Source organism: Delphinus delphis, chromosome 11 (assembly GCF_949987515.2).
Source record: "Delphinus delphis chromosome 11, mDelDel1.2, whole genome shotgun sequence".
Classification (NCBI taxonomy): Eukaryota; Metazoa; Chordata; class Mammalia; order Artiodactyla; family Delphinidae; genus Delphinus; species Delphinus delphis.
Window position 1 is genome coordinate 39,901,142 of NC_082693.1, and position 23,915 is coordinate 39,925,056.

At 40.1% G+C, this 23,915-nt stretch overlaps 1 protein-coding gene across 1 annotated transcript in view; it reads right to left on the bottom strand.

Moving 5' to 3' along the window:
- CERS5 (ceramide synthase 5) overlaps positions 1 to 23,915 on the bottom strand; it is a 35,174-nt gene that overhangs the window by 4,033 nt on the left and 7,226 nt on the right. The window contains exons 2-8 of the mRNA XM_060026213.1: positions 6,731 to 6,836; positions 5,989 to 6,119; positions 5,306 to 5,363; positions 3,374 to 3,424; positions 2,591 to 2,683; positions 823 to 951; positions 615 to 721 (exon numbers count right to left, since the gene is read on the bottom strand). Of these exons, the coding sequence (XP_059882196.1) occupies positions 615 to 721; positions 823 to 951; positions 2,591 to 2,683; positions 3,374 to 3,424; positions 5,306 to 5,363; positions 5,989 to 6,119; positions 6,731 to 6,836 (675 nt within the window). The remainder of the gene's footprint in view (positions 1 to 614; positions 722 to 822; positions 952 to 2,590; positions 2,684 to 3,373; positions 3,425 to 5,305; positions 5,364 to 5,988; positions 6,120 to 6,730; positions 6,837 to 23,915) is intronic.

The window sequence follows — 23,915 nt, forward strand, 5'->3', positions numbered from 1 at the left end:
AAGGGAAGATATAGAAATCTTAGCAACTGATAGAATAAGTCGTATTATTAATCACTTCAAATATACAGAGTTTCACAAGTTTGGGACACCAATTTTAATCATAATCCTAGGAATTACTCAGATCCTCAGGCACATATAGGACAGCTGGTAGCTGATTCCCTCAGACTAAGGAGAATCTCCAACCCACAGAGTCAATGACTTTGTATCATAAAGTAGTGAGTGTAGAAGTGAGAGTGGTGTATGTGTGTGTTGGTCAGGGTGGGAGACAGGGTATAGAGCAGGAAAACAAGCAAGAGCCTGAGAATTTTGTAATCAGTACAAAAGAAGGCAAAGGAATTACTTAGGCATAAAATGAAGACTGCTCCTCAGAGATGAGTCAGGCGAGCCACAGCTAAGTGAGTTGGATGCTCTCAGTCTAGATTACACCTCACTAGAAATATTGTGCAAGGGAAATGAGGTCCTTTGAGAGTCCATAAAGGGTCAGGTTAGGTCAAGGAAGAAGCAGAGCAATATTTAGGGTTAGGGAACCTTGGTGGTCTGTTCCCTCAACTGGTGAAAGGTATCACCAGTTTATGGCTACGTATCTACCATAGCTCCACAGCCCTACCACTTACCAGAATGGATAGATTCCTAGACGAGTCACCACAAAAATAGCACTGAAGATCACAAAAAGGGTGTCACAGAGACGCTGATACTTGGCATAATTGGCCAGCTTGGCTGCCTGGAGAAAGGAAGATAAGAATTGAGCTGGGGAGAAAGCCAGTTCTCAGGAGGGAAAGTAAAGAAAGAGGAATAGTGAGGAAAGGGGGGTTGGGGTCTTACCTCCAGCAAGAAGTCTGAGGCATCATGTAGACACATGACCAGAGTTCCCACTCGAACCATGTTGTTGATGTAGGAGAAGGTAATGAGCCCAATGGTGGCCAAGTGATGCACAAACATGATCAGGAAGTCCTAGGAAGGAATGGAAATAAAACAGGCAGGTAAAGGCAAGGCCATAGAGCTGCTGGCCAACTCAATGTCCTGCATTGTTCTCAGAAGGTCTTATTCCACCCCTTAGAAGTTCCATTTTGTTTAAATTCTCCCTCAGGGAGCTGCCTAACATTTGACCCAAAACTCTCTACGTCAATGACTGACCCATAATCTACGTTAATATAGCTCAAAACACAGAAAAGAACAATTTTCTTTGGTAGTTGCAGAACATGTACAGCTTGGATGCTGAGCTGACACTTGGAAATAATTTCCCAGGTGGTAGTCAGGCATACAAGCCTTAGACATTTCAGATATCCTTGAAAGTCTAAGACTCTTCTGCTTTGATGAAGGAAATTTCAACCAAAGGGACCTAACAGAAAGGGGAGGTTTGTGAAGGGGGCAAAGCTAAACTATTCCAAAACATTTCAGAGACATGCTAAACAATCCATCTTACTACAAGCACTTCCTGCTTTCAGATTTAAAGCTCAAACTTCCCCTTGGGTTCAAATGCCAAGGTTAGCTCTGGAGAAATCTCTAAATACCTGAGTTATCAGACATATCTAATAAATACTTCCCAGCCCAGTGAGGGAGAGAGGGTGGGGGAGGGCAGGTAAATCTGCATCAGAGAAGCAAGGATATAAAGTCTGTGCTCTCCACAGAGACAGATACAATGGTACATTTTAGCTCTTGAGTTGGGGATGAGTTTACAAATACACGTTCTAGAATGTTTTAAAACCAACATATGTATTACAAACCTTTTTATATGCGTCATGTACTAAAATAAAATTTTAGTAAGGAGACCTGTGTCTACTAATCATAGGAGAGTGAAAGGCATCTGAATTGTGTATCAAGCTTCTAGGTTACACAACAACTAATAACCCAGATCAATTTCAATCCATTCCCACGAAGGCTAACCCTGATTTTCCTTACCAAAGATAACCACAAGTTAGTGATAGATTAGGGTTAGAGCTGCTGGAACTGCATTATGTCAGGTGGACACCAATAAAAGGTGAAGATTCTGCCCTTTCTGTCTGCTTATAAAAAACTTCAGTCATTTCCAACTTTGCCACTCTGTGGGCAAGTCAACTCACTTCTCTGAATCTTCGTTTCCTAAACAGTAAGTAAAGGGTAAACTAAATCATCCTAAACCCCTTCCAACTGACATTCTTTAAGTAAGTGGGGTCACCAAGAAGGGAGAACAGAGAGGGAACAAGGGTCCCTAATGCCAAACAAAAGCCAGATCTAGCTTTTCTGGAATCAAGGCCTTTCCTGGATCAGGCCTTACTATCCCTACGTTCTGAGCTTAGGAACTAAGCTCAGACTAAGTTTCCTGAGCTTTGTATATGTAAGAACCTTGGAGAAAATGAGGAAAAGGGTATGCTTCTTAGACGGTTAACTGTTTTCATCCTGGGCTGCCCTGAATGCCTCAAATATACTTCATCATTAGTCAGGTCTCACTTCTGAGAACATTACAAAGAGCTAAAAGTCCCATTAAACCTACTTTCTCCCTCTTTTGTGGTCCCAATCAGGGCAGAGAATCTATCACAATGACAATAATGATGATAGCTGCTGGAAAGGAGGATGCAATAAGTCAGGGAGTTGAGGGAGCCAATGTCCTTACCTTTCTTTTAATGTCTGTAAACTGAGAAAACATAAGAGACCAATAGAAAGCCAATTCCATGATATAATAGTAATAAAGCCCATTTGTGAGAGGCTGGAAGAGAGAAAGTAGTAGTTAGAATACCAGCTAGTCAAAGACTCATTCCACCTCCCCAAATTTCTCCCTCTCAGAGGAGCCATACCCCAAATTATTAAATAACCTTCCTCTCCATCATCTTCCAAGATCTGCAATAGCTAACAGACCTTGGATTGGTGCGGAGACTTAAACCTCTTCCCTTCCACATACACATCTTCAGCTCTCATCTTTCAGAGATCAGATAAGGTTAACACATACTATAGCACAACCAAATCAGTGTGTCTAGAATTCTGGGCAATTAGTGCTTTTCAGGGTATTAAATACACTGAGGCCTTTCTTTCTTCTACTCTGTTAGCAGTCCCCTGACATTTTTCTACTATGGACTAGAACCATAGTAGAAAATCTTGAGGGATTCAAAAGGGACACATGAACCAGAAAGCACCTCATTAAGTGCCAGGGAGCTGTTTTTCTTTCCAGCCCAATTAGGGTGAATATAGGAACCTGGAACAAACAGATCACTGGATTTCACTGCTTATGGGGACCCCAAAAATATATACCTGAATATATGACTCAAAGAGACTCAGTCCCTAATCCCTCAAGAATCCCAAGGAAATGTGCTATCTTCCCTTAGGACTGGCAATGTACTCTCCCCAACCCCATCTTACACACACACATAAGACCCCTGTCTTGAAAGGGCTCAGATCCTACCTGATAAGGGTAACTGTGCCAGCATTGTCGGGTGTCCCAGAACCAAGGCGACTAAGAGAAAACAGATAATCTAAGTCAGCCCTTAGAATTCTCCCCTGGCTCATCTATATAATCCCTTTCTCTCTATGCTTGGGGCAAAAGAGTTGGGAAAGAAAAAGGAATCCCTCTTGACAGAATTTAGGGTAACTAAATGGCTAGACTTTTCTTCTAGAACAAGAAAGTGTTATTACAAAGAGAGAAACCATGCTTTGAGGTATGTAAGAGCAATGAGAGCTCTAGGATAGTTTCTGGAAACATCACAACCTGGAATATATAGGAAACTGGGAGGCAGGAAGACAATGATTTCATTTAATAACTGAGAGCGAGATCTCCATGCCAAAGATTCACAAGTCAAAAGTAATAATCTCTAATGGAGTTTCAATTAAGTCCATTTCATCTAAGTTGTTGAATTTATTACTGTTAAATTGTTCACAATCTTGTCCTATTATTCTTTCAATGTCTACAGGATATGTAGTGATAGCTTCTTCTTTTTTTTTTTTTTTTAAGTTTTGGCCACACCCCACAGCATGTGGAACCTTAGTTCCCCAACCAGGATCGAACCTGCACTCCCTGCATTGGAAGGCGGAGTCTTAACATTGGACAAACAGGGAAATCCCCGTGATAGCCTCTTTTTCTTCCTGATACTGATAATTTGTTTTCTTATTTTTTTCTAAGGGTTTATCAATTTTAATTAAACCTTTCAAAGAACCAACTTTTGGCTTTATTAATTTTCTCCATTATTTGTCTAATGCCTATTTCATCGATTTTTGCTTTTTCCTTTCCTTTAACTTACTTTGGGTTTACTTTGCTCTTCTTTTTCTGGATCTTAAAGTGAAAACTTAGATCATTGACTTTAAAGCTTTCTTCTTTTCTAATATAAACATTTAAAGTTATAAATTTCCTCTTAAGTATGCTTTAGCTGCATGCCACACATTTTGGTATGTTGTATTTTCAGCATCATTCAATTCAAAATATTTGCTAATTTCCCTATGATTTCTTATTTGATCTTCGGGTTATTTAGAAGAGTTGTTTAACTTCCAAATATTTCTCTAGATATCTTTTTATTATTAATTTGATTTCTATTTTAATTCCATATGGTCAGAGAACATATTTTGTAAGATTTCAATATTTTAAAATTTGCTGAGACTAATTTTATGGCCTAACATATGGTTATCTTAGTTGGTGTTCCATGTACATTTGAAAATAATACATATTCTTCAGCTGTTGGTGTAGTGTCCTATAAATGTCAATTAGGCCAAATTGATTGACTGTGTTGTTTAAATCTTCTACAACTTCAGTGATTTTTGTCTAGTGATTTAGTCAATTATGAAGAGTATTAAAATCTCCAAATATGACTGTATATTTGTCTATTCTCTTCCTTTTCCCTTCTTTCTGCCTCTTTATGTTTCATGTATTTTGAAGCCTCAATTATTGCATTTAGAGGAAAATAGTGTGGTACAGTGAAAAAAAAAAACGGACTCATGAATCAAAAAGCCTGAAATTCTTCTTTGACTCTGACAATTAGCTGAAAAGCAGGAATAATACCTGTTTTACCCACTATAATGAGTTACTGACTTGATTTCTGTAATGTCTCCTCCTTGAAAGAACAGGACTTTTGTCAAGTGCTTTTGTAAACCATCACGTACTATGCTGATTTAATTAATTTTTTTATTATTAGCATTATTTATGGGAGAAATAGTAGAGTCATGAGGTTACTGATGTCAGGCCCCAGACAGAAGACAATCTATTTAGCTTATCACAAGAAAAAAAAAAAAATCACAAGAAAAGAAGAAAAGGGAGTAAGGGACAAAATCTAAAGGTATTTAACTCTTATCTCCAGGAATGTAGGTATGATTAGAACCCAACAGAGAACCAGAGAAAGTTCAGACTCACCGACCAGAGAAATCTAACTCCATAGCAGAATATACATAAATAAAAAGTGAATCTCCACCTGGATGGGCAAGAAGTAGAAGTTAGATAAATATTTACTCAAAAGAAAGTCTGTGAAGTAAAGAAGTCAAGAGAGCAGATTTGGGGATAAGACAGTTACTGGTAAGAAATTAAGTTCCCATAATAGGGACAAATACTGTTACCGAAAAAGCCAAAGAGATAAAAATCTTCCAGCCTCTGTTTAAAATAGATTTCCACAAGTGTATACTGTCTTTAGTAAACTTTTCTTCCATATTAGACTCCCTGATGATAGTGCCTATTATTTTTTTTTGCATGATAATGAGAAATACAGCACTCGGTGTCCAGAGGATAATCAGCAAAAATCCAGTGAAATGGATTATAGTAGGTATGCATATCTACCTATGTAAGTGCCAGTATAGGAATTCATTCCCAATTTATTTGGGAAAGGGGAACAAAATGGAACTACATCTAGCTTAGGGGCAAGCATGTCCAAGAAACTAAGGGTGATCAGGCTTCCAGTTCTCTTCTTCCCAGCCTATAATAGAGTTAGCCCTCCACATCTATTGACTGTTATCCTAACAAGAGAAGTGATTTCCAAAAAGAAAACCTTAGTCCAGTCATACTCCACCCTTCTCCTCACTCCCCACCTCCTTCTGCACACCTACATGCTTTCACAGAATTTAGTGAGCGTTGGGGGCTTGTCCTGATTCCTCCGATGGCGAAACCAGCATTGGATTTTTCGGACATCCCAGTCCAGTTGCTTTGACAGGCCCTCCAGCCTTTTTTCATCAGGATACTGCAGATGTATGACCAGAGTCAGAACATCCCTTTTTCTTCAAACCTCTCATTAAATCCCTTTGACTAGTTGAGTGGCAAAGCGGCAATAACTATAGTGACTTAAGTAATGTTTTTCTTTCCAGGTTTCATCCCCAAAGTCAGTTTTAGTATGAAGTACTATTTTACACATCAAGGACCTTTACCATTCATCTATACACATCCTTGTTTGGTCTTCTCCCTCCAGCCCAAGCTAAGTAAAAAGAGATATTAAAACCCAACCGCAAGGGCTATCAGTACCATTTCCATTTGATTATGCAACTAGGTAATGACAAGAGCTGGAGCAGGGAAAAACAAAATCAAAATATGATGTGTGTCTGGGGAAGAAGGAGGGGTGGTGGTGACTACTAGGCCTAAAACTCAAGTGTATGTAAACTTGACTTATTTAAGGGATCCTGGCCCAAAGGTATTTCCCTGAGTGGATAAAGTTTTCCTAATAGCTCTATGGACTTCCCAAATGTGAAAGATCATCCCATCCTATCCCTACCCTTGGAAATACTTGCTCTTTTATCCTCCCCTGCCCTATGGGATAAACCCCCACACGAATCTTCCTCTGTTTCTTTGCCCACTTACCTTGGTAACAGATATGAACACCTTTTCAAGGATGGCATTAGGTTGGGCCTGATAAGGACCACTGTCCTGGATGCCAACATGGAGTGCACAGGGTTTGGCAATAAACCTGTAATGGAGAAAACCCAAAAGCCAATTCTAAAAATGGTTTGCTAAGCATGAAGCAAAGATCCTGATTAGGGGACTGATAAGAGGAAAAAGGGGAAACACTTGGCTCAGAGCCAGGACTTTTTGATTTAGTCCTGGATTCTGCCATTGACTCACTTGAGAAGTGACCTGTTTAAGAAATATTGGAACATAAGCTCTCTTTCCATTTTTCCCTGGCTTCCCTTATCACATCTTGAGCTTTAGAGTCAGAGAGACCTAGATCAAATCACTAGTCTACCATTTACTGCCTGTATGAACTTGGGCAATTTATTTAATCTTGCTAAAGCTCAGTTTTTTCATCTATAAGATTAAGATTCTTCCTACTCAACATAAGGCCAACAGATAAAACAGCATTACTGGTTTTTCCTAGAAGCTTTTTAGAAATACAGAATCTTGAACCCCATCTCAGACCAGCAAAATCAGAATCTGCACTAACAAGATTCCCAGGGGATTCATATTCCCATTAAAATGTTAGAAGCGGGTCTACTTTACATGAATCTTGCAGGTACAATGATATTACATATATGAAGACCGTGACACAAGGAAAGTGCTTAATAAATGGTAATTTTCCTTATATCAGATGATCAAGAAGATCTTAATTGGAGGGAAAGGTAGAACTGAGACTGAGCTCTTCCTAAACACAAATATCCTGGGTCATGGTCACCTTCCTGCCTAATCAAAAGACTATACGGAAATACTTTGAACTTTCAGAAGCTCTGAAGAAAGAAAACTGGGAAACTACGAAGAGTGGTAAGAAGGAAATTACCTATTAGTACTCAATTCTAGTCCCAGATCTACCACTAATAAGTCACAGAAACTTGGTCAAGTCACTTAATTCTTGGGTTTTGGTTTTGTCATCTAAAAGAAGGGGTTATATGAGATGATGTATAAGATTTTTTTTCTTGGGCTTCCCTGGCGCTGCAGTGGTTAAGAATCCGCCTGCCAACGCAGGGGACACGGGTTTGATCCCTGGTCTGGGGAGATCCCACATGCTGCGGAGCAACTAAGCCCATGCGCCGCAACTACTGAGCCTGAGCTCTAAAGCCCATGAGCCACAACTACTGAGCCCACGCACCACAACTACTGAAGCCCACGCGCCTAGAGCCCATGCTCCGCAACAAGAGAAGCCACCACAATGAGAAGCCTGCACACCGCAATAAAGAATAGTCCCCGCTCGCCACAACTAGAGAAAGCCCGCACGCAGCAACGAAGACCCAACGCAGCCAAAAATAAATAAATTAAATAAATAAATTTTAAAAATAAAAGATTTTTTTCTCTTTCTAAGATTCCATAGTGATATCATTGATTATAACTAACTTATAACTTTTACATCTTTGAAAATTGAGGAATTATTCCTTGGCTCTGCAAGAAAGATCTCTCTGTTCTACACAACCATAGATTTTTATGAGCCTCAGCTCTAGGAAAAGCTTTATGTAGTCACTTTCAGAATAAGTCAAAACCAGTTCTAGCTCTCTTAGCATCTTAGGGAGTCTCGTGATGAAATTATAACGGGGAGGTGTAAGATGGAATGCTCTTGACCTATTTTCTTGATCTGCATTCAAATCCAGAATTTATCTCTAAGGGAGGGACTGAAAACAAGAAACTTTGTTTATTGTCTTCCTCTATGAAAACTTCTTTTACCTTTATCACCAAAGTTCCTGAGCCATGGGGAAACATTGATTCAGATAAAGTAAGCCACATCCGCGACCCATTCTTTTCTCTCTTTTGCACCGGTGGTATAAAAGTTTTATTCAAATGCCAGTGCTAACAGATACTTTAATTTATACTTCCTGGTATATAATTCTGTGTACAAATATTTTAAAGCCCCATTCATGTTTAAACTCCTTGTGAACACAGAGAATACTGTTTTTGTATTTATCAAGGTTCTGTACTCAGTAGTTGCTCAGCAATTGACAAGGAACAGGTCTAGTGAATTCCACCCTTGTTCTGTTGGAGCTCAGTTTGGACGCAGCATTGATCACCATCCAGAACAGTAATTAAGGCAGCCATTCTTGGGACTTCCCTGGTAGTCCAGTGGTTAGGACTCCGCGCTTCCACTGCAGCGGGCGCAGGTTCGACCCCTGGTCCGGGAACTACAATCCCACATGCCGTGCTGTAGCACGGCCAGAAAAAAAAGAAAAAAAAAAGGTAGCCATTCTTTGCTGTTGAGTTGGTGCCTGTATCAGAGATAAAAGCACTGAATCCTCTCTCCCTGTCTCCTCCCACCTACATTAATTGAATGAAGAGGTAGATCCAAGAACAAAAAACTGCCTTTCCAATTCCTACTCTTACTCCCTGATTCAGGCCTCTTCCTCAATGCAGTCAGGTGATTAAAGGCCCTGGGGTTAGACAGATTTTACCAGCTAAGAGACTTTGTGAAAGCTACTCACCTACAGAATGAGGATAATAGTATCTGCTTCACAGGTTTATTTTAAAGATGAGATAACATAATGCATGCCTAACCCAGTACCTGACACTTTGTAAACATGCATTAAAAGGCAGCTATTATTATTTTCACTAGGAACAGATAGTTCAGTGTGGGTACTCCCTGACGGTACCTCCAGCAAAGTGAGAAGAGCAAGAAACCCTCTTTCACACAACAGGGATGGGGTTGTACCCTGATCACTTGGGTGAAGCCAAGATTGCTTTATTATCTAGACCTTGAAGCAGACTTAATATCCTAGAGTTGTCATAAGTTCACATCCTGCCCTCATTAGTTCAGAGTTCAATGAAAGACATAAAGCTATTGGCATCAAGTCAGTGACAGCTGTAAGACTCTAAGAAAATTTGTTTATTTGACAAATATTTATTGGGCACTGATTTTGTGCTATAGCATGAAGCACAAAACCAAATATAAGGGGCTTCCCTGGTGGCGCAGTGGTTGAGAGTCCACCTGCCGATGCAGGGGACACGGGTTCGTGCCCCGGTCCGGGAAGATCCCACATGCCGTGGAGCGGCTGGGCCCGTGAGCCATGGCTGCTGAGCCTGCGCGGCTCCGCAACGGGAGAGGCCACAACAGTGAGAGGCCCGCATACCGCAAAAAAAAAAACCAAATATAAGGACTTACGATTGGAAAAGAATTTTTTTAAAGTATTTATTTATTTAATCATTTATTTGGCTGCACCAGGTCTTAGCTGCAGCACGAAGGATCTTCATTGTGGCATGTTTAGTTGCAGCACACGGGCTTCTTAGTTGCGGCATGCGAACTCGTAGTTGCCGCATGCCTGTGGGATCTAGTTCACTGACCGGGATCGAACCCAGGCCCCCTGCATTGGGAGTGCAGATTCCTACCCACTTGACCACCAGGGAAGTCTAAAGAATTTTTTCTGTGATAAAAAAATTCATATCAGGGGACTTCCCTGGCAGCCCAGTGGTTAAGACTCCATGCTTCCACTGCAGGGGGCGCAGGTTGGATCCCTGGTTGGGGAACTAAGATCCCACATGCCATGCGGCACAACCAAAAAAAAAAAAAAAATTCAAATCAGAACTTTGAGAAAGTTCACACCTAGTCATATGGTCATTCTACATCATTCACCTGACATTTAGTATAACTTATAAAATAGGTTGGCCAAACTCCAAAGAGCCTAGCATTAGCATTCATCCTTTCTGTTAAATCAGCTCTCCTCAAAGCATGCCTGGAGACCTCTGAGACCCTTTTCAGGAGCTCTGCAAGGTCAAAATTATTCTCATAATTCTATAGTTTCATAATAATTCTTTTCTCTCTCATTCTCTCATGAGTGTACAGTGGAATTTTCCACAGCTTACATGACATATAGCAACAGATCGAATGCAGAACTGATATGAGACTACAGCTACCAGATATTAAAAAGGCTCACAAAAATGTAAAATAATGCTATCCTCACATTTTTTTTTGTTTTGGAAAAGTAATTTTTCATAAAACGTTAGTTATATTACCAATACAATCAATGTATTGTTATTTATAAGTGAATTAATAAATACAATTTAAAAATTTTTCTATGTTAATTTTGAAAACAGTACATATTGGTAGATATTATCCATATAAGCAAAAACTCTCTGGGGTCCTCGATAACTTTTAATAGTGTAAAAATTCCTGACATCATAGTTTGAAAACTGCTGTGCTGGACGACATCGTCAAACTTATCTTGTGATTTTCTGTCCTCTCCAGTATCAATGTTACCCAAGTTTTAAAATAATTTGTAAGACCAGACTACCCTTTGCCTGCATATCTGAATAAGTAGGCACCTAGTGGTCTATAATGGTAAACTACTCCTTTCCACTTGCCACTCCAGGAACGTAAGTCTAGTGACCCAACCTGATTGTACTGTATCTGTCCTACTCTAGAGAGACCATTTCATTCTGCCCCTTTCCTGTCCTCCAGATACATGGCAGCAGCTGACCTAAGCCTGGGTTAATTAAGATGAAATTACTCACTGCTTTGCTTTTTCATACCAGAGACAAGAGCTATATCAACAATTCTATCTTTGTGACCCACTGTAACATCATTGACGGATGTGAACTATACACAAATATATTCAAAAGTCTAGACCGAGCTTCTCAACTAGTGTGTCATGGAAAGTAACACAGATGGATTATACTTATGTTGAGATACTGCTCTTAGCTCTTAGGGTGGTCCATGGGGTGGGTGGTAGCCAGACACCCTTGTCTGTAGCCTTTGGCCTCATATACCCCACTGTGCATGCACATATTATTTTCTATGTGTGCAGCAACATGATTGGGTTGGGAAGCACTGGCTTAGATCAATTTCTGGAAAAACATAAAATGTCAAAATTGATATATAAAAAAGAAAAATAACCATCAAAGAAACTGAAATAGAAAACAAGATGAAGAAGGGGAAAATACAATAAAAAGAGAAAGGTCTTATCCAGACTGATGAAGATGGTATATCATTAGGTGAAGAGTATTGAGTAACTAAATATTTTGAACCTGAATACTCCCTCCACCACCCTCCACATAGAGAGACAGACACACACACACACACACACACACACACACACACACACACACACACACACACACAAACATGGAGAGAAGATAGCTGAGATATTTAGAAGCAAATGCAGAATCCCATAGAAAACATTCAGAAAGTCCATTCCCTTTACAATTGAATTTTTTTTTTTGGCCACGCCACTCGGCTTGCAGGATCTTAGCTCCCCAACCAGGGGCTGAATCCGATCCCTCGGCACTGAAAGCGCAGAGTCGTAACCACTGGACTGCCAGGGAATTCCCTACAACTTAATTCTTAATAAACCAATCACATTAAAAAATGTAAGTGGGTTTCCCTGGCGGTGCAGTGGTTGAGAGTCCGCCTGCCGATGCAGGGGACACGGGTTCGTGCCCCGGTCTGGGAAGATCCCACATGCCGCGGAGCGGCTGGGCCCGTGAGCCACGGCCAGTGAGCCTGCGCATCCTCCGCAACGGGAGTGGCCACAACAGTGAGAGGCCCGAGTACCGCAAACAAACAAACAAAAAATGTAAGTAACTCCTAAGAGTTGAAAGAGAAGGAGAAAGTAAAAAGGACACTCGGGGGCGGAGTCAAGATGGCAAACCAGGAGGATGCGGAATTCCGTCTCCTCACAACTAGGGCACCTACCAGGCACCAGAGGGGGACCACAGACACCTAAAGGGACGGGAGGAACCCCCAGTGACCCGGTAGTGTGTGGGGGGAGTGAAGGGGGAGGAGAAGTGGAGGCCGGACGGGACTGGTGCCCCTGAAGGGTGGCTGGGGGAGGGGAAAACGGGGAAATTGGGGGACCATTGGGAGGGCAGAAGATCAAAAGGGAGTGTGGCTAGGTTTCCCCTGCCCACCTCCTGAGATCCCAGGCCTGATCCTCTGCCCACCTAGGCTCCCTCCAGCCCAGCGGGTCCTGAGGGAGTGAGAGGGAGGGAAGGGAGAGCAAAAGTAAAGTCCAGACCTCCAGCACCAGCACCCCAAGGGGTGGCTGGGGGAGGAGAGGAGTTCCTACACCCAGCGGGACCCACCCACGGTTAGGGGTCCAGCGGCGATGGGGGAGACCCTGGGGGAGACGGTGGGGGAGGGGCACGAAGGAACGGAGCCATTGCTCACCCTGTCCACTTAGGCACCAGGAAGCCTGTTGGGCTCCTGGGCCTAATCCTCTGCCCTCGGAGCCTCCCTCCTGCAGTGCAGAGCCCAAGCCCCGCCCCTACACCCCCACCCAGGGCCTCGACTCTACACTTGGAGACCCCCTCCAACAAGCTGGGCCTAAACCCCACCCACACACCCTCACTCAGCGCCCTACCTCCAAACTACGGAACTTCTCACTCCTGAGGCCCTACTTTGGACATGCTGCCTCTCCTCTTCCCCACAGGTCCTAAGCAGAGGCCACGCCCCATGCTCAAACATCACCCCCCACCCGCCTAAGCCCCGCCCCACCATAAACACCGTCCCTGCCTAAGTGCCACCCCAGCCTAAACTCCGCCCCCATGGCCAAGGCTTTTTTTTTCTTTTCTTTTTTCCTCTTTTAGATTGGGGTTCTGTTTTACATCGTTGATTCACTGCTGTCGATTCTTTCATATTTTTATTTTTCCTAATAAATCTTTTATTTTTCTAATTTTATTTTATTCTTTATACTTTGTTATTGTTCTCTCCTTTTGGCTTGTCCCCCCCCCCCACCCTTTTTTTTTTCTTTTTTCTGTTGTGGTTTTATTTTACCTTGTTGCAGTTGTTTCAATTATAGTTTTATTTTTCCTAATATAATTTTTATATTTCTAATTCTATTTTGTTTTTTCTCTTTCATATTGTGCTGCTCCTTTTTTTCTTTCTTCCTTTTTTTTTTTTAACCGTGCCACAAAGCTTGCAGGATATTGGTTCCCAGGCCGGAGGTCGGGCCCGAGCGCCTGTGGTGGGAGCTCCAAGTCCAAACCGCTGGACTAACAGAGAACCTCAGACCCCAGGGAATATCAGTTGGAGTGAGGCCTCCCAGAGGTCCTCAACTCAGCACCAAGACCCATCTCTATCCAACTGCCTACAAATTCCAGTACTGGACGTCTCAGGCCAAACAACCAGTAAGACAGGAATACAGCACCACCATCAAAAAAAAAAAACGACAAAAAAAATGTTACAGACGAAGGAGCAAGGTAAAAACCTACAAGACCAAATAAATGAAGATGAAATGGGCAACCTACCTGAAAAAGAATTCAGAGTAATGATAGTAAAGATGATCCAAAATCTTGGAAACAGAATGGAGAAAATATAAGAAACATTCAACAAGGATCTAGAAGAATTAAAGAGCTAACAAACAATGGTGAACAACACAATAAATGAAATTAAAAATACTCTAGAAGGAATCAATAACCGAAAAACTGAGGCAGAAGAATGGATAAGTGAGCTGGAAGATAAAATGGTGGAAATAACTGCCAGGGAGCAGAATAAAGAAAAAAGAATAAAAAGAATTGAGGACGGTCTCAGAGACCTCTGGGACAACATTACACACAACAACATTCGAATTATAGGGGTCCCAGAAGAAGAAGAGAAAAAGAAAGGATCGGAGAAAATATTTTAAGAGATTATAGTCAAAAGCTTCCCTAACATGGAAAGGAAATAGTCAACCAAGTCCAGGAAGCACAGAGAATACCATACAGGTTAAATCCAAAGAGAAACATGCAGAGAAACATACTAATCAAACTATCAAAAATTAAATACAAAGAAAAAATATTAAAAGCAGCAAGGGAAAAGCAACAAATAACATACAAGGGAATCCCCATAAGGTTAACAGCTGATCTTTCAGCAGAAACTCTGCAAGCCAGAAGGGAGTGGCAGGACATATTTAAAGTGATGAAAGGGAAAAACCTACAACCAGGATTACTCTACCCAGCAAGGATCTCATTCAGATTCGATGGAGAAATTTAAACCTTTACAGATAAGCAAAAGTTAAGAGAATTCAGCACCACCAAACCAGCTTTACAGCAAATGCTAAAGAAACTTCTCTAGGCAGGAAACACAAGAGGAGGAAAAGACCTACAAAAACAAACCCAAAACAATTAAGAAAATGTAATAGGAACATACATATCAATAATTACCTTAAATGTAAATGGATTAAATGCTCCAACCAAGACACAGACTGACTGAATGGATACAAAAACAAGACCCATATATATGGTGTCTACAAGAGAACCACTTCAGACCTAGAGACACATACAGACTGAAAGTGAGGGGATGGAAAAAGATATTCCATGCAAATGGAAATCAAAAGAAAGCTGGAGTAGCAATTCTCATATCACACAAAATAGACTTTAAAATAAAGAATGTTACACGAGACAAGGAAGGACACTACATAATGATCAAGGGATCAATCCAAGAAGAAGATATAACAATTGTAAATATTTATGCACCCAACCTAGGAGCACCTCAATGCATAAGGCAAATGCAAACAGCCATAAAAGGGGAAATCAACAGTAACACACCATAGTAGGGGACTTTAACACCCCACTTTCACCAATGGACAGATCATCCAAAATGAAAATAAATAAGGAAACACAAGCTTTAAATGACACATTAAATAAGATGGACTTAATTGATATTTATAGGACATTCCATCCAAAAACAACAGAATACACTTTCTTCTCAAGTGCTGATGGAACATTGTCCAGGATAGACCATACCCTGGGTCACAAATCAAGCCTTGGTAAATTCAAGAAAATTGAAATCGTATCAAGTATCTTTTCCGACCACAGTGCTATGAGACTATATAACAATTACAGGAAAAAAACTGTAAAAAATACAAACACACGGAGGCTAAACAATACGCTACTAAATAACCAAAAGATCACTGAAGAAATCAAAGAGGAAATCTAAAAATACCGAGACACAAATGGCAATGAAAGCACAACGATCCAAAACCTATGGGATGCAGCAAAAGCATATCTAAGAGGTAAGTTTATAGCAATACAATCCTACCTCAAGAAACAAGAAAAACCTCAAATAAACAACCTAACCTCACACCTAAATCAATTAGAGAAAGAAGAACTAAAAAACACAAAGTAAACAGAAGGAAAGAAATCATAAAGATCAGATCAGAAATAAATGAAAAAGAAATGAAGGAAACAATAGCAAAGATCAGTAAAACTAAAAGCTTGTTCTTTGAGAAGATAAACAAAATTGATAAACCATTAGCCAGACTCATCAAGTAAAAAAGGGAGAACACTCGAATCAACAGAATTAGAAATGAAAAAGAAGTAACAACTGACAGTGCAGAAATACAAAGGATCAGGAGAGATTACTACAAGCAACTATATGCCAATAAAATGGACAACCTGGAAGAAATGGACAAATTCTTAGAAAAGCACAGCCTTCCAAGACTGAACCAGGAAGAAATAGAAAATATAAACAGACCAATCACAAGCACTGAAATTGAGACTGTGATTAAAAATCTTCCGAAAAGTGAAAGCCCAGGACCAGATGGATTCACAGGTAAATTCTATCAAACATTTAGAGAAGAGCTAACACCTATCCTTCTCAAACTCTTCCAAAATAGAGCAGAGGGAGGAATGCTCCCTAACTCATTCTATGAGGCCACCATCACCCTGACACCAAAACCAGACAAAGATGTCACAAAAAAAGAAAACTACTACAGGCCAGTATCACTGATGAACATAGATGCAAAAATCCTCAACAAAATACTAGCAAACAGAATCCAACACACATTAAAAGGATCATACACCATGATCAAGTGGGCTTTATCCCAGGAATGCCAAGGATTCTTCAATATATGCAAATCAATCAATGTGATACACCATATTAACAAACTGAAGGATAAAAACCATATGATCATCTCAATAGACGCAGAAAAAGCTTCTGACAAAATTCAACACCCACTTATGATAAGAACTCTCCAGAAAGTGGGCATAGAGGGAACCTACCTCAACATAATAAAGGCCATATATTGACAAACCCACAGCCAACACTGTTCTCAATGGTGAAAAACTGAAACCATTTCCTCTAAGATCAGGAACAAGACAAGGTTGCCCACTCTCACCACTTTTATTCAACATAGTTTTGGAAGTTTTAGCCACAGCAATCAGAGAAGAAAAGGAAATAAAAGGAATCCAAATTGGAAAAGAAGTAAAACTGTCACTGTTTGCAGATGACATGATACTATACATAGAGAATCCTAAAGATGCTACCAGAAAACTACTAGAGCTAATCAATGAATTTGGTAGAGTAGCAGGATATAAAATTAATGCACAGAAATCTCTGGCATTCCTATACACTAATGATGAAAAATCTGAAAGACAAATTAAAGAAACACTCCCATTTACCACTGCAACAAAAAGAATAAAATACGGAGAATAAACCTACCTAGGAGACAAAAGACCCATATGCAGAAAACTATAAGACACTGATGAAAGAAATTAAAGATGATACAAACAGGTGGAGAGATATACCATGTTCTTAGATTGGAAGAATCAACATTGTGAAAATGCCTATGCTACCCAAAGCAATCTACAGATTCAGTGCAATCCCTATCAAAATACCAATGGCATTTTTCACAGAACTAGAACAAAAAAATTCACAATTTGTATGGAAACACAAAAGACCCTGAATAGCCAAAGCAATATTGAGAAAGGAAAACAAAGCTGGAGGAATCAGGCTCCCTGACTTCAGACTACACTACAAAGCTACAGTAATCAAGACAGTATGGTACTGGCACAAAAACAGAAATATGAATCAATTGAACAGGATAGAAAGCCCAGAGATGAACCCATGCACATATGGTCACCTTATCTTTGATAAAGGAGGCAAGAGAATATAACGGAGAAAAGCCAGCCTCTTCAATAAGTGGTCTGGGAAAACTAGACAGCTACATGTAAAAGAATGAAATTAGAACACTCCCTAACACCACATACAAAAATAAACTCAAAATGGATTAATGACCTAAATGTAAGGTCAGATACTATCAAACTCTTAGAGGAAAACATAGGCAGAACACTCTATGACATAAATCACAGCAAGATCTTTTTTGACCCACCTCCTAGAGAAATGGAAATAAAAACAAAAATAAACAAATGGGACCTAATGAAACTTAAAAGCTTTTGCACAGCAAAGAAAACCATAAAAAAGACGAAAAGACAACCCTCAGGATGGGAGAAAATATTTGCAAATGAAGCAACTGACAAAGGATTAATTTCCAAAATATACAAGCAGCTCATGCAGCTCAATATCAAAAAAACAAACAACCCAATCCAAAAATGGGCAGAAGACCTAAATAGATATTTCTCTAAAGAACAAACAACCCAATCCAAAAATGGACAGAAGACCTAAATAGACATTTCTCCAAAGAAGATATACAGATTGGCAACAAACACATTAAAAGATGCTCAACATCACTAATCATTAGAGAAATGCAAATCAAAACTACAGTGAGGGGGTTTTCCCTGGTGGCGCAGTGGTTGAGAGTCCGCTTGCCGATTCAGGGGACACGGGTTTGTGCCCTGGTCCGGGAAGATCCCACATGCCGCGGAGCGGCTGGGCCCGTGAGCCATAGCCGCTGAGCCTGCACGTCCAGAGCCTGTGCTCTGCAACGGGAGGCCACAAAAGTGAGAGGCCCGCGTACCGCAAAAAAAAAAAAAAAGAACTACAGTGAGGTATCACCTCACACCAGTCAGAATGGCCATCATCAAAAAATCTACAAACAGGGCTTCCCTGGTGGCGTGGTGGTTGGGAGTCCGCCTGCCGATGCAGGGGACACGGGTTCGTGCCCCAGTCCGGGAGGATCCCACATGCTGCGGAGTGGCTAGGCCCGTGAGCCATGGCCGCTAGGCCTGCGCGTCCGGAGCCTGTGCTCTGCAACAGGAAAGGCCACGGCAGTGAGAGGCCCGCGTACCGCAAAAAAAAAAAAAAAAGTCTACAAACAATAAGTGCTGGAGAGGGTGCGGAGAAAAGGTTAACCCTCTTGCACTGTTGGTGGGAATGTAAATTGATATAGCCACTATGGGGCCACTATGGAGAACAGTGTGGAGGTTCCTTAAACTACTAAAAGTAGAACTACCATATGACCCAGCAATGGGTCATACACCCTGAGAAAACCATAATTCAAAAAGAGTCATGTACCACAATGTTCACTGCAGCACTATTTACAATAGCCAGGACCTGGAAGTAACCTAAGTGTCCATCAACAGATGAATGGACAAAGAAGATGGGGCATATATATACAATGGAATATTACTCAGCCATAAAAAGAGACGAAACTGAGTTATTTGTAGTGAGGTGGATGGACCTAGAGTCTGTCATACAGAATGAAGTAAGTCAGAAAGAGAAAAACAAATACCGTATGCTAACACATATATATGGAATGTAAAATAATAATAATAATAATGGTTCTGATGAACCTATGGGCAGGACAGGAATAAAGACATGGACATAGGGAATGGACTTGAGGACACGGAGAGGGGGAAGCTTAAGTTGGGACGAAGTGAGAGTAGCACTGACAAATGTAAAATAGATAGCTAGTGGGAAGTAGCTGCATAGCACAGGGAGATCAGCTCGGTGCTTTGCGACCACCTAGAATGGTGGGATAAGGAGGGTGGGAGGGAGATGCAAGAGGGAGGGGATATAGGGATATACGTATGTATATAGCTGATTCACTTCGTTATACGGCAGAAACTAACACAACACTGTAAAGCTGTTATACTCCAATAAAGACGTTAAAAAATAAATAAGGTTTTAAAAGTTAAAAAAAAAAGGACACTCAGGCTGAGGGAACAGCATGTACTAAATCAAAGAGATAAGAAAGCGCGTAGAGAAGTATGCAATGTACAAATCGGGAATGGAGGTGGTGATAATGACAGGGGAAAAAACTATACAAGTAGTTAGGGGCCAGGTCACAGGTACCTTGCATGTTATGCTAAGCTTGAACTTTATCCTGTAGTTAATGGAGAGTCACTGAAAGGCTTTAGGCTATTGTAAAAAAAATCCATGCTATAAGTACCAAAGCACTGAACTAAGGCTATAGAAATGGAAAGGCAAGGTTAGATTCAATTGATGGTGAGAAAGTGAAACTGATAGAACTTGGTGACTGGATAGATGTAGGAGGCAAAAGAAAAGGAAAAATCAAGGGTGCCTTCTATGTTTCCGGATTGGGAAACTAAGTTGATTATGGAGCCTCAACCAAGTAGAGAATAAGATAAGAAAAGCAAATTTGGGAGTGAAAGATGAGTTGTGTGTATGCTGAATTTGAAGTACCCATGTAACATTGAAATGCAACAGTCTAGTAGGCAAATAAGCTTGGAAAAAGGGCTTAAGATACATACACACAGGCACAGACACAAAGATATGAGAAAGAAAAAAGAGGAAAAAAGAGAGTGAGAGGATGAGAATACAGGTGGTAGCTAAAACTGTGAGGGTAGATGTGACTACATAAGAAAGGAATCTAAACTAAAAAGAGAACCAAGGTCAGAATACTGGGAAACACCAACATAAAAGGTGAATTTAGGGGACAGGAATGTCAGAGGTGGAGTTGTATCAAATGAGGTAGAGATTAGGTAAGACAGGGATTTCAGTATCCAATGGATTTGGCAATTTGAAGACTGGTGGTAACCCTCACCAAAGAAATTCCAATAAAATGGAGACTCAAAGATAGTAATGAGTTATAGCAGCGAAAGATATAAAGAGGAGGAAGAAAGAAGTGGAAATAGCTAAGACTCTCAAGAATCTCCGCTGAGAAGGGAATGCCTTCACTTCCTGCATCAGAACCACTTTATCTAAAACTAATATCCCTGTGCTTTATATCCATTCTCTTCCTGATTAGAAATTTCATTCTATTTATTCCTATTTTTTTCTATTACCTTTGGCTTCATTCTCTACTTGTTTCTTCTCATCAGACGTTGAACATGCTCAAGTTTTCCCACCTTAAAACAGCGCTTCCTGTCCCTCACACCCTCTGGCTCTCACCCACCTCATAACTAAAGTTCTTGAAAAAGTTCTCTTCTCATGACTTCTCTTCTAACTCCCACTCATTCCTCAACCTTCCTCTCTCTCTCATCTGGCTTCTGTCCCTACACTTCACTGAAGCTGCTCTTTGCCAAAGTCGTCAATGATCTCCTTATTGTGAAATCAAATGGATGCTTTTCAGGCCTGCATCTTACCTGACCACTTAGTGCCATTTGACATTATTGAGCATGTTCTCCCCCTTGAAATGCTCTTTCCTGTTAGCTTCCTTTCTGTCACACTCTTCCTAGTTCTCTCCATCTATCTTTCTGGCAGTAGAACTAGACTTATTGGTGTGCACTGCTAGTTGGGTCACCTTGGACAAGTTACTTAACTTTCTCCTTGCTTCAGTTTTCTCATCTGTAAAATGAGGATAACCACAGTATCTACCTACTTCATAAAGTTACTGTGAAGATTCAATGTTTAGTACTTAGAACAGTGCCTGGGATAAAGTATGTACTTATTAAATGCTAACTACTGATATTATCAAATACTCTATGGCTGTCATACCTCTTATCTTCTTTGGGGTTTCTTTTTCCTCTGCCTTTTCCTAAAACACAGTGTTTCCTCACGGTTCTATGCAGATTCTTACCTTACTTTACACTCTCAGCCCTGGGTGATCTCATTCAATAACGGCAGAGGGTCTGTATGGTCCACAGACCCCAGAGCATCCCTGAGATACTCTCTGGGGGCTCATAAAGTCAAAACTATTTTCGTAATGATATTAAGACATTTGCCTTTGTTATGGTGTTGATATTTACAATGATGATGCAAAAAAAGCAATGGTGGGTAAACTTATGGAAGCTGAGCACAAATCAGGGCAGCGGCACCAAACTGCAGTAGTAGTTATTGTATTCTTTCTTGCTATAGCCTCTTACTTAACAACAACAACAAAGCCAGTTTCACTAAAGAATGTTCTTGGTGAAGCAATACAAATGATTAATTTTATTAAATGCCAACCCTTGAGTACATTTCTAAAAAGTATTCTGTGATAAAATGGGCAGTACACATAAAGTACTTTTATTGCATACCAAAGGATACGGTGGTCTCAAAGAAATGCACTTGTTTGACTGATTGAGTTGTATGCTAAACTAAAATCACTTTTTACAAAGAACACCATTTTTACCCCAAAGAATGACTGACAGACAAACTACGGTTATGCAGGAACTGGGTATTTCAGAGACATTTTCTTAAAAATGAATGAAATAAGCCTGTCACTTCAAAAAACAATCTTGCCATTGATAAAATTCAAGCTTTCAAGTGAAAATTAGAAGTTTAGAGACCATATATCTGCCTTTAAGCTTGACAACGTCCCAATACTTCAAGGTTTTTCTGATGAGATTGTTACACTGAGATTACTATGATTTTTTAATACTGTATAATGAAATGTATTGACGTTTAGGATATCTGTATAACTTAGTGAACCAGTATTTTTCAAGTGACCAATACATGATGTCCATTAAAAGTGTAAGACACCAGTGGATTTTAACATGAATGGAAAGCTCATTGATATGGTTTCAGATTCTAACCAACCTTTAAGAAACTACTCCTTGTGTTTTGGTGTAGTAGCAAAGATAAAATACTTCCCCCTTCCAATAACATATCTGTGTAAAGCCATCTTTTATTTATATACTTCAACCGAAACAACATATCAGAAGGGATTGAATGTAGACGCCTGCAAGGAGAGTCCAGCTATCTTCTACTAAGATATTAAAGAGATATGCAAAAATATAAAATCAATGTTTTTCTCTAAATATTTTTTTGTTTAGAAAATTATCTTTCAAAAATATGTTATTTATGTTAACATGTAATAGGCTTTTTTTTTTTTTTAATTTATTTTCGGCTACTTGGGTCTTTGTTGCTGCGCACGGGCTTTCTCCAGTTGCAGCGAGTGGCGGCTACTCTTCCTTGCGGTGCGCGGGCTTCTCATTGCGGTGGTTTTTCTTGTTGCGGAGCACCGGCTCTAGGCACGTGGGCTTCAGTAGTTGTGGCGCATGGGCTTAGTTGCTCCGCAGCATGTGGGATCTTCCTGGACCAGGGATCAAACCCGTGTCTCCTGCATTGGCAGGCAGATTCTTAACCACTGCGCCACCAAGGAAGTCCTATTTTTGTTATTTTTAATGAAATAACAAATATATTTCTTAAATGTCTCGATTTCAATTTCAAATATGAAAAAATTGAGAGGTATATGTAACCTACATCTACGAAAACTCCTTGGGATCCTCAATAATTTTTAAGAGTAAAAAAAAGAAAAATGCTGAGAACAAAAGATTTAAGAATTACTAAGTTATACTATTTATTCACTTATGTGCTGTTGATTCCCAACCATATATTATTTTGTATATTCCCTATACATATGCATGCACATCAGTGTGTTTTTTCTGAGTAAATTCTTAAGAGGACAGAATTTGCTATGTACAAGCAAATGTGTTATACACATTTGTTGTACACATATGTGCCTGTTGTGTACGAGGTACTACACTTCTCAAGGACACCTATACCACCAAATCCAACATTTCTTGCATGGTCGGTGTGCAAGTAATCTTTGCAGGTTTTTTTAAGGACTATTTTTTTTTAATTGGCCAATTTGCTCTTAAAACAAAGCAGAAACAAACTAAAAAGAAGAGAACCTTTATGCTATCCTAAGCCATGACAAGGCATACACTGTGGATTTATACCAGACTATTCTTCACTCCTTCTCCCATTTCCATCAAAGTTATCTTCACTTAGACCTATAAGAGGGCCTTAAAGAATTAAGATGACTAATAACTGTGCAATCTGATGAACCTACTTGGTACTGTGATGAGAAAGAAGGATCAGCATTCTGCTTACACCTTACCTTATTATGAGAGAAGTAAGTCGTGAGATAATAAGAATTACTTAGAGTATATAAGTATATTAAAATGCTTCACAGACACAAACTAATTTAAGACTAACTTGTAGTTTTATTATACAGTAGCTAATGAATACTTTACTTGCTATAGAGCAGCAAGTAGCAGCAGTTCTCCAAGTATGGCTGGAGAACAGCTGGAGGTCCCTAAGATTCTCGTTGTTAAAGAACTCCTCTAACTACCTACACACATTTCTTTCATTAAA